The 11,871-nt window shown below is 47.6% G+C and overlaps 1 protein-coding gene across 2 annotated transcripts in view; it reads right to left on the bottom strand.

Annotated features, from left to right (window-relative positions):
• Positions 1-11,871, bottom strand: part of Myzap (myocardial zonula adherens protein) — an 88,690-nt gene that overhangs the window by 41,795 nt on the left and 35,024 nt on the right. For both annotated transcript variants that reach the window (XM_021171902.2, XM_029481481.1), the window contains 5 exons: positions 9,896-10,048; positions 6,520-6,645; positions 4,660-4,788; positions 2,737-2,816; positions 704-809 (listed from right to left, as the gene is read on the bottom strand). In XM_021171902.2, the coding sequence (XP_021027561.1) occupies positions 704-809; positions 2,737-2,816; positions 4,660-4,788; positions 6,520-6,645; positions 9,896-10,048 (594 nt within the window). The remainder of the gene's footprint in view (positions 1-703; positions 810-2,736; positions 2,817-4,659; positions 4,789-6,519; positions 6,646-9,895; positions 10,049-11,871) is intronic.

The raw sequence follows: 11,871 nt of genomic DNA on the forward strand, positions 1-11,871 counted from the left end.
GGTTTCTCTGTGTAGCCTTGGCTGTCCTGGAACTCACTTTGTAGACCAGGCTGGCCTCGAACTCAGAAATCCGCCTGCCTCTGCCTCCCGAGTGCTGGAATTAAAGGCGTGCGCCACCACGCCCGGCTCATCCTCTCTCTTCTTAGAGAAGTACATAAATGTCCAACCTACCTGCTTCTCTTCTCATTAAGAAAAATAACAGAATGACAAGCTTCCCATCAGACTAAATATGTACCTTTTCCTATTATACACAGCTAAGGAGAGGAAGGATGTAGAAGAGAGAAGAGACGGAAGACAAACAAGAGTGAGAGATGAGAGGAAGGGAGAGGACATGGGGGCAGAGCATCATGGGAAAGGATGAAAGGAGCAGAAGAGACAGGTGCACCCAGAGAAAGGCGCAGCGGCTGGTGCAAGAAATGTGGGCAGGTTTGGAGGGAAGCCTGGGCCGAGGTCACCTTCTGTCACCTTTGTCCCCTGAGGCCACCATGCTCAGTGTGCATTATCAACTGCACTTGACCAACACTTTGGTCTAAAGAAACCCCTCCTTCTAGGGGGACAATCATTGGTCCTCACAGCACATAAGAAATGCCTGACATTTTGGGCTGCGGTGACAGTGACCTGGGCAAAGTCGAGTGTGAGCTAAAGTGGTATCTTTCTCCACAACACTAAGTTGTCCTGGGCCCCAGGCTTCTCCAGAGCTTACCTCCTCAACCATCTGCTTGACTTTCTTCTGCTGGCAATGCACCATGTCATCCAGGTGTCTGATCCGCTCCCGGAGGCTGGCCGACGCCTCCTCCAGTTGCTGGTACCTAAGAAAGAAGAGAGCTCTGAGCCCTGACTCAAGACAGCTGCTGCCGTTCCCCCTACTGCGGCAGAGACCACAGAAGCATTTCACAGAAGCAACACTCAAACTCAAGCCACACACTCTTCTCCTGTGGACTCTAGGGATTAACTCAGGATAGCTATCACCCGAGAAAGAGCACCTTCCTTCAGGCCCCTTCTCGAGCTTCACTCTGTGTCAGGACAAATCTGTCCTTTTCAAGGGCAGAATGAGAAGGCGTTTCTGCACTGAGAAACCTGAGAGGCTTTCTGCCTGGGGGTTAACACAGACTGGAACATGCAGTCAGTGACCTTAATTAGGGGGAGGGAGAAGGAGCCCCTGAAATCAAGGGTGGAATCCAGAAGAGCCTGCACACATCACTGCTGTGCTGGTCATTGACTGGACCATCAAGGCATACACGGAGAGCCCTTCACTGTATCACCACCCTGCACCCCAGAACTTTTTCTGAGAGCTTTTTCTTGAGAGACATTATTCTGTCTTTGCTCAGCTCAAGCTAACCAAAGGAGCTATGACTCCTTTGGTTACATAGGCAGGTGACTATGATCTGTGTGTCATGAGAGCAGAACACTGGAAGAAATGCTCAGTGGCTGTGTCCCATTTCCCAGCAATACCAGGTCCCTCATTAGCACCAAAGTAGAAACTAGTGAGGACCCCAACAACTTGGGAAACTCTCAAGTTATAGGAGCAAGGCCAGAAAGATGGCTCAGCAGGTAAGAGTGCTTGCTGCCAAGCACGGTGATCTGCGTTTGATTCCCCACACGACCCACTATGCTGAAAGGAAAGAATTAATTCCTGAAAGTTGTCTTCTGACCTCCACACTCATGCCATGGAACATCTGCAACACATATACATACCTGCACAATCAATCAATCAATCTATATTTGAGATCGAGGAAAACAGATTTTTTTTCCCCAGCACATACTATATAGCAGGCAGTAGGTCAAAGTTCCCTCACAACGTGAATCAAAGGGATGGGCATCTGGTCAACATAACTATTCTTTATTTAGAAAGTTTCCATTCCACAGGCCAAGAGCCTTGGAGGTCAGGTGACTTGCCCAAGGGCTCCAATCAGCCCAGCCTTCCCTTCCTTCCTCTCCGCCTTTTGATTTCTAGAAAAACCAAGTATGACTCCTGTAATTTCCACCCAGGGTCTCACACACTCATGACCAAAGGGCAATGCAAGGCATGGAAACAAGCAACATTTTAAAATTAGTTTCCAGGACAAACGGTATCGGTCACAGCTGATGAGTTATCTCATTAATGAGGTACATCCTGTGCACTCAGGGTTATGAGCACAAGCAGATGAGACTTCTGTGCTTGTGGCCGTCATTTGATGTGTCCCGCTGAACTACAGCCACCATCAAGACACAGCTGCAAGCTCCTGAAGGAACTGGGCCCACATTGGGTGCTCTCAGCCAATGCCACTCTTATGTATAGGTTTGTCCTAAGTGAGGACCACATGAGTGAAAGCACAAGAGTCAAATGAGTTATCAGAAACAGTGCACACTGGGCTGAGGAGATGGCCCAGTGGGTAAGAAGTCTTTTTAGGCAAGCATGAAGGCCTAAGCATGAGTTCAAATCCCCAACACACCCATTGTAAAAACTTAGGCATAGCTGTGGATGTTGGGGGAGGGGAGACAGAAAGATGACTGGGCTTTGTTTGCTACCAGCCTTGTTCCAGGTTCAGCAAGAGACCGTGGATCATGAGAATGAGGTAGAAAGTGATAAGAGAAGGACACCAGACTTCTTCCTCTGGCCTCTGTGGGCAAGAACATGCACACATGTGCATCTAGTGCACATGCGTGTGCACGCACACACACACACACACACACACACACAACCAGTGTGCATATCCACCTCTGAGTTGTTCGAAGTCCAAGGCCAGCCTGCCTCACCTGTTCTTGTCAGAATCTGCCATCTCCCCTGACATTTCTGTCTCATGCTCAAGGAGCTGGAGTTGGAGCTGATGCCGTTCCTAAAACAGACATAATCAATGGATCCAGATGGAGCTAGGCAGAGGATGAACACCAGGCACACTCAGCTCTCCAAGTCTGTACAACACTCCCTGTTCACACATCCACTAGGCCAGAGCTCAGAACTCAAAGGGGCCCAATGCATAGACATATGTATGGATCTGGAAAAAAACACTCTAGGCAAACCACATGAACCCCAGCCCAGGATTACACGTCTTATGAAAACTTATAGTTCTAAATAATGATAATCTATGTCATAAATCAATGGCCCATGACATTGTGAGTCCTTATTGTTTTCAAAAACATCTAGCAAAGAGGCTCTGAAATTCTGATAATAGCTTATGGACCAACCCAGGTGTGTTTACACAGGAATAATTGCTTATAAAACATATATGATGCTGGCCATAATGGCCAGCACAATGGTCCCCCAACACAAAGAAGTCCAGGACCTAGTCCTGCATAAACACACCATCTCACACAGAAAGGGGAACTGTGAAAACATGGTTAATGCTCTGCATGGTCTCATGGATTAAGCTAGAGGAAGCAGTAGAGTTCAAGTTGGGATGCTAAGACAACATTACATGGCTGACTCTGACACCAGAGTGGACTTCTCACCTCCAGAGCTGAAAACAATAAATTCACATTACCGAAAGCTACTTTTCGGCAATTTATTTCAGTAGCAATAAGAAACATATGTGTGTTAAGTTATATGTTTCATACACTTTGCTGAATATATAAATGTGCGCGTATGTGTAGATTTAAGTTTAATTTAACATTTATTTAACTTATTAACATTTAATGGAACTGTTAATAAAAGTACAGTACCTGTCATCACTGAAATCTCACTAGACATACATTATAGATATTAATATAGCAAAATCCCTTAAAAAAAAAAGTTTGCAGAGCCCTGCCAGCAAAGGTGGGTCCAGAGGCATGAAGGCCTGGGTGGTGAGCAGGTGGAGCGCTGTCAGAGCCCATCCTCAGATCTACCTGAGGCCCAGACTGGACCTCACTCCATCATTAGGTTGGAGGTTTCCGGGATGCAGGTCCTGGCACTGGGTGCCAATGACATCGTGTCGGTGGTGGGTCAGTGCTATCTGCAACCACAGTGTAGCTAGAAAGCTGTTTCCCAGAAACTAGAGTCAGCTTTGGTCCTACCTAGAAGTCAGTTGTCCGCTGCTCAATGTCACATGCTCTCTCTTCCTCTCCTTCCTTCCTATCTCTTCTCTTCCACTTCCAGCTTCATTTCTGCTCCTGCCTCTAGACTGGCTTGTAGACTCCGTAAGCACCCCCCCTTCCCCCGAGCTCCATTGTCAGCCTGTTTGCCACACACAGAAGAGTTTGCCTCCGCACCTCATTCAGGCACCAGGTGTGTCATGCAAAAGTCAACCTGCCCCAGACACCTGCCCCAGAAACACGAGGGGTGAGGTGTTGATGGAGCCGCCAAACACATTGCCTCATCGGGTTAAATAAAGAGCACATCTGGAGTGCCCACAGAAGCTAGCTGCTGCAATATTAATTTGCAGAAAGAATTTTACAGGTGACGATGTTTGTTAAACGTATCAAAATAATTGTGACAGGCTTGGCCTGATAGGTTTGTAGCTAATGGCTTGCCTACCACGCACAAGGCCATGGGCTCAATGGCCAGCACTACAGAAACAAGCAAGCAATAGTTACCAGAGGGGAAGACAAGAACTTTGTTCGGCTCCCTTCTGTGCCACCTTACAGGATGTGGTTCCCTGCAAACTGGGAGGGAGGCTGACAAGAGTCAGCACGGAGGCTTCGAGTGAACTGTGGGGCCAGGGGACCAGGCAGGTGGGCCGTAGCCCAGGCTGCATCTGTTACCTTCTCCATGCGTTCAATCAGCCTGTCCAGCTCCCCGATCTTCTGATCTTTCTCCTCCAGGCTGAGCTCAGCTGCCTCCATCTTCTTATTGGCCTCTTCGATGGCCTTCAGAAAGCTATTGGTTTCTTCCTGCAACAGGGTACACACTCTCTTCAGCACGGCCTGGATACCCAGGTGACTCTCCTCAGTCCAGACAGACCCTCACTGGGTCATGATCTCCCTGGGAAAGCAGGACCTTGGGACCTGTGTGTCTCACACAGAGTGGACTCAACTGTCTTGAGCCTGGTTTCGCCTCTGAACAATGCACATCATGTAGCTATTCTTCTTTAACTTTATTTTACGTTTATTTTATTTTGTGTGTCGAGGGGATCTGGGTGACACGGGTGCACGTGTGTGTGGTCAGGAGTGTGGAAGTGAGAGGGTAGCTTCAAGTGTCTGCTCTCTCCTCCCACCACGTGGGTTTCAGGATCAAGCTCAGTTTATCATCTGGCAGTAAGCATCTTTATCTGCTACGGTTCTCAACCTTCCTAATGCTGTGACGTTTTAATACAGTTCTTCATGCTGTGGTAACCCCTAGCTATAAAATTATTTTCATTATTTATAACTGTAATTTTGATAGTTATGACTCATAGTGTAAATATCTGATATGTAGGATATTTGGTGTGTGACCTCTGTAAAAGGAATGTTAAACCCCAAGGAGGTCACCCACTGGCCCTTCAGGTGGCTTTTCAATGAGTCTAGTCACTGTCTCTTCTGAAAGCTTATATTCCAAAGGTGTGGGGGAAAAAAAAGAAACTAAATAAAACAGCCTGTGAAGGGTTAAAAAATCTACACAAATGCTCTGAGTGTCACTATGTGGGCCAACATACAACTGAAGTAGAATGAATTTCCAGATCTTCCTCCCACAATGCAATGCGCCAACTTACTCTTATGGGAAAAAAAAAAAAAAAAAACAAAGATCTTTGTGTTGATTAAACCTCCAAGGACACAGATAAACCAGACACAGTTGTAAGGTGGGGGTGGGGGAGCAGGGACAGGGACAGGGACAGGGACAAGGACTCCTGAGAGGTACAGTGTAATCCCACAGCCAGGAGGAGGAAGGGAGAATGGCTTTCTAGTTGTGGGAATAACAGAGCTCAGGATGGGGAGGGTGGAGCTTTCAAGGCGAGTGAGCTGGGATGGTATTATCCAGGATGGGGAAGTGGGAGTTTTCAGAAGGAGAAACAAATGGAATAAACAGACAAACACAGGGTCCACTTGGATGCTGGTGAGTGGTCCAATTAGCTGGAGAAATGCATAATTTGAAACAGAGACATTTGGGTTATTCCAGAAGGAGGAAAAAAATGGGAGCAACTGAACAATCAAATAAATTTCCTGGGCCAGGGAGATGGCTCAGTGGGCGAAGAGCTTTCTGTGCAAGCATGAGGACCTGAGTTCACATCCCCAGCATGGAAGTAAAAGCTGGGCATGACAGAGTATGTACTGTGGGAGCTAACACATGGCCCAAGGGCTGGGGAATCCTGGGAAACAGATGGCCAGCAGCCTACACTAAATGGCAAGCTCCAGGTTCAGTGAAAGACTCCATTTCAAAATTAATAAATAATAAGGAAGGTGGAGAATGGAAGAGGCATAATACAAGCATGAATTTCTCACCTCCATAAGGGCACACGTGAGCCAGGGCACCAATGTGCACAGAGCACACATGCATCTAACACCCATGGCATAAATATGAATGAATGAATGAATGAATGAATGAATCCCCTGACTCCTCTTTATATCCAACCTCATGACTCCCTTCAACTTCCGACTAAACCTGCTAGCCACGTCTCATGTGTTGTGTTTTAGGCAGTGCACACGCACCAGGAGCACCTCCTTCTCCGCACTGTGCTTGCGCTGTGCCTCCTGCAGTTTCTCCTCATACTGGCTGTACAGCTTTTTTGTCATCTCCCGCATCACCTCAGCGTTGGCTTCTTGCGACGACTCCACCTGCAAAGAATTTCACTGCAGAACTGCAGCCTGTACCTTATGCCTCCCCCTTCCCCCCCCCCCAGCATCTCTACACACAGAGCTCAGAGCGTGACCCCCAGGAGTCTGCTGTAGAGAGAAGCAGCAGGCAGGAGGGTACAGAGAGGTGGAGAGAGAGAAAGAGAAGGAGAAAGGGATAAAAGGAAAAGGAGGAAGAGAGGGAGAGGAACACACATCAATGAAAGATGGCATTGTACACTAAATTATTTAGGATGGTTGAGACAAGGTGTTTCAGAGGATTAATTTTTCAAAAGGCCACTTCTTAATGCTGGGGAGATGGTCTCGGTTGGTAAAGTTTTTTTTTTTCCAGAACTCATGCAAAAAAAAAGGGAGGAGGGGGGAGAAAGGAAGGGAAAGAGCAGTGTGTGGTGACACATACTTGTAACTCCCAGCACAGAGCAGTCAGAGACAGTCAGATGATCCTGGGCTCACTGGCCAGCCAGCTATAAACAGCAAGCCCTGGGTTCCAGTGAGAGACTGTGTCTCAGAAGTTGGGCAGTTCCTGAGCAACCACACTTGGACGATGACCTCTGACTTATACCCACATGCAACATGCATATACACGCACAACTTAATTATTTTATAGCTTCTCCAATCAACCCCACTCATGGCACCGAACAACGGCATCTCCAAGTCAGGCCTTGTTAGACACAAATAAAAAAAAAATCTGCACCAATCCTTCCCACACTGCATGCTTTCCAAACTGTTGTCTTTGAAAATATCTTGGCCTAGTGTGGCCACAGGGCTGGGAGCCTTTGGAACTGGTACAGCTTGAGAGAATCTCTGGAGCTGGGGTAGGTGGGGTGGATCTCCAGAGATGTCATATGATGGTCTGTTTCTGGCCTTTGGTAAGGACCTCATACCACCGACCCCACTGCTGCTGCTGCTGCTGCTGCTGCTGCTGCTGCTGCTCCTGCTACTCCTGCTACTCCTGCTACTCCTCCTGCTACTGCTGCTGCTGCGTCCTCACCCCCCCCCCGCTTCTGCTCACCTAAGGCATCTGAGCTTGTGAGTGCCTCACCTCTGAGAAAGGGAGGCAGAGGCATCCTTTGACCTTAATGAGTTGCATGGTGTTTACTCCAAAGATGTGACAAGTCTCTCTTTGATGCCCTTGGATGGTCATCACTGGGCCAGTACTCAGGATGGAAGTTTCTGAGTAAAGACTGTCACTAACTGAGGACCCAGGTCCACCCCTCACACATGGCTATCACACAGATGCCATGGAAACAGGCCCCGTCTGAAGCCTGTTCACGCTGCACTCCACTCGCATGAGGCCCCTTGCGTCCCTGGAACTTTTCTCATTTTTTTAATTTGAAGGATTTGAAAATGTATTTGAGAAATAAAGGAGAGAGTGAAGAAAAACCCTTTGAGCTCTAGTGGTCAGGACCAAACTCAGCACCAGTTTCTAACCCAGGCCACACTGTAGGCTGGACACGAGGGATCTGGACTTTCAAGCTACCTAGTCATACTGGTGACATAACACCCCAGAGAAAAAAAGGAACACACAGGTTTGACCCAAACAGTGGGTGTTCAGTAAGTGCTTGTGGGGTGAAGAGATACCCAAAGGTTTAACTCAGGAACTTCTGACTTCTTCCAAAACAATCTTTTTTTTTTTTTTAATTTATAAAATTAAAAGTTTGAAATAGTAAGAAATAGAATGTATAAAGTTGTAAAGAGAAAGACTGACCTAGCACAGAAGAGATGACTCAGTGGTTAAGAGGACATGTTAATCTTCCAGAGAACCTGAGTTCAGTTCCCAGTCCCCACATCAGGGGGCTCACAATCCTCTGTAACTCAGCATTTAGCAATCTGATGCCCTCTTCTGGCCTCTGTGGGCGCTACACTCTGGTGCACAAGCCCACTCTCAGATACGCATAAAAACACATAATCAAAAATAACAAAGAGGCAGGTGGATTTCTGAGTTCGAGCCCAGCCTGGTCTATAGAGAGAGTTCCAGGATAGCCAAGGCTACACAGAGAAACCCTGTCTCAAAAATCCAAAAAAAACAAAAAACAAAAAGAGTTGTCTTATTGGGAGTGAAAGCATAAAAAGGGCTATTACTCAAGCCCAACCCCAGGGTGGCTGTAACAGCAGCGCTCCAGAGGGGAACACCAGAGAGTCTACGGTAGAGCACGGCAGCCACAGGGAAAGATGTGCTGGCAGATGGTTTTCCTGACTGGGTTATTAGCAGCTCTGCTCTTCACTGGCATACTCTGGTTTAGGTGATAAGTTATACATGACCTACAGAACAGTTTAAGTCTGTGCAGAACACAGTCTTGGAGGAAGGGCCTATGAAGCCACACCCTTTCTTGTAGGAGTTGCTGGTAGAAAGAGATGTTTTCTTCAGTGGTGCAATTGTTGGTTGCTTGCGTTCCCACAAACAATCCCTCACTCATACTCCTGACAGTAAACCTCATTACTCCCACATACACAAAAGATATAACGCAAACTGGGGCTTAGCTGGGACAAGGAAGGTGACCCATGAGAGCTGGGGGCAGGGACAGAAAGAGTTATGAGGGCACAGATACGATCATTTGATATGTGTACGATATATGTATGGAAATGTCATATGGAAACCATTATGTAACAGGTGCTTAAAAAAAAAGACCCGGCTGAGCATGGTGGCACACGCCTTTAATCCCAGCACTTGGGAGGCAGAGGAGGCAGGTTTCTGAGTTGGAGGCCAGTCTGGTCTACAAAGTGAGTTCCAGGACAGCCAGGGCTACAGAGAAACCTTGTTACAAAAAGGAAAAAAAAAAAAACCCACTTGGGAAGGGCCCCCTGGACTTCAAAGTTTTAGAGTCTAGCTTAGGCATGCATGCAACCCAGTGGTCAAGAGGATCAGATCTTTGAGGGATGTGTGCATGTGTAGGGTGGAGGCAGTTCTTGGAACTTTAAAGAACATTCACATGGCAAAGTGAGAGCCCTTCCAAGCTCCTGATTATATCCCAGGGAACATCCCACTGCCCTTCCCAATAGCATAACCACAAAGTCACAGTGATTCTAGGAATGCCTTGAGGCCACTGTAGTTAGCCGTGTAGTTAGAAAGGCACGCCCAACTCTAGGTGGGGAACTGTGAACAGACAGCTCCTTGGTACCTTCAGACCATGCCTGTAAGAAACTCTGGTGAGAAAGAGAATGGGGAAAGAGAGGTGAAGAACTGAAGAGGAGAGAGAAGAGAGAGGCCAGTGGGGAAGGCTGGTGGCCTTACCCTCATCTTCAGGAGCTGGTTTTCCATCTGAGCAGCCTCTAACTGCCTCTGCTTCTCCCGCAGCTTGTCCATGGATGCTTCATAGGTCTGTTGCAGATGTCGGATTTGATCCTTGATATGGCTATTTTCCAAAGTCACGTCCACAAGGGTTTTCTAGTTGGGTGAAAATTAAAAAACAAATACCTAGGAGTGTGAGGACACACACAGCAGCAGTCCATTTTGTCTGACGCTGCAGCAGCGCTCTGGTTGGGGGTCCAGGGATCCCCACAGTGGCTGAGGCCTGTCCCACTGAGGTTAAGCAGGCCACAGCTTTCCCTACAATCCCCAACAGCTGTGGACTATTAGACCACCCGCTGCTTAGGATGGGAAGATGAATTGAATGGAATCTTTCCCAAGGAAAATAAATGCTCATAATGATATAATGTCACAAGGGGAAGCAGGTGTAGAGTAGTAAACACAGGCCAATCCCATTCATAAGTGGGATTTATGATCATCCAAACCCATGACAGTCTTTGCTACGTAACAGAACTGAGATTCATTTTTATGTTTATCGTTTCCCCAACTCTCCCATATTTTTATAATGAAATGAAAATAAAGTATTTTATAGAATAAAGATAAGGTTCAACAACGTTGCCCGACAAGTGTCAGAAGCCTGTGAAAGAGTCTGGGGATGTGGCTCAGATGGTAGAGTGCTTGGCTAGTGTGCTGGTTAGTCAACTTGACACAAGCCAGGGTCCTCTGGGAAAGGGGAACCTCAATTGAGAAAATGCCTCCATGAGATTGGTGGGTGGGCAGACCTGTAGTGAATTTTTCTCATCTGATCATTGATGTGGGGGCACCCACCTCACTGTGGGATGTGCTGCCCTTAGGCAGGTAGTCCTGAGTTCTAGAAGAAAGCAGGCTGAGCAAACCAGTAAGCAGCGTCCCTCTAGGGCCTCTGCATCAGCTCCTGCCTCCAGGTCCCTGCCCCGCTTAAGTCCCTGCCCTGACTTCTTTTGATGATGAACTGTGATGTGGCCAAATAAACCTGTTCCCTTTCCTCCTCCAGGTTGCTTTTGCTTGGGATGAATTTAACAGCGACAGAAGCAAACTAGGGAACCCAGCAAACACACGGCCCAGGGTTCCATCCCCGGCACTACACACATGACTTGTGGTGGCTTACTTAAGTGGTCAGGAAGATCAAATTCAAGGTCATCCTGGGCTACATGGTGAGTTTGAAGCTAGATTCAGCTTCACGAGACCCTGTCTGGGGGAAGGGAAGATGCTGCTGACTATCTGCTGCTCCTGAACACCCAGGTGGGCAGAGCTAATTAAATTAATAATTCTGCTGATTACTGCTTCCATCTCTACCTAATTGATTAGAGAGAGATGATTCCCAAAAGCCCCAGACTCTCACCACTGGACACTGGGATATGGGCGTTATTTGCCACATCTGATCGCAAGACTCAGAACCTAGTGCCAGATGGAGTGTTTATCTCCTCTGTCCTGAGGGATGGATAGCCTCTCAAGATTCCCCATCCCTCATTGGACAATATACCTCTCGATCCTAAATCCACTTGAATCAGTTTAGACACTGTCAGTGGAGGGGAGAAGGTGTCAAAGGAAACACCGAAGCTATTAGAAGCTTCCAGGAACTTCAGAAGACATCTAGCCCAACGCCCAGGTCCTTCTGGGAGAAAATGGACACACAAACACTTAGCCTAGACCAGGTACAAGATTCGTCTAATCCTGTCTCTGCCACTAGCTAGACACTTAATGTTAGGTCATTGATCTCTGCTGGTCTCAGTTTACCCACAGTCTGTCTAGCTCTGTGTTTCTAAGAAATAAAGCCAAGCTGGGTGGCGCACGCCTTTAATCCCAGCACTCGGGAGGCAGAAGCAGGCGGATTTCTGAGTTCGAGGCCAGCCTGGTCTACAGAGTGAGTTCCAGGACAGCCAGGGCTACACAGAGAAACCCTGTCTCGAAAAACCAAAAAA

The sequence above is a fragment of the Mus caroli genome, chromosome 9 (assembly GCF_900094665.2).
Source record: "Mus caroli chromosome 9, CAROLI_EIJ_v1.1, whole genome shotgun sequence".
In the NCBI taxonomy this organism is placed as follows: domain Eukaryota; kingdom Metazoa; phylum Chordata; class Mammalia; order Rodentia; family Muridae; genus Mus; species Mus caroli.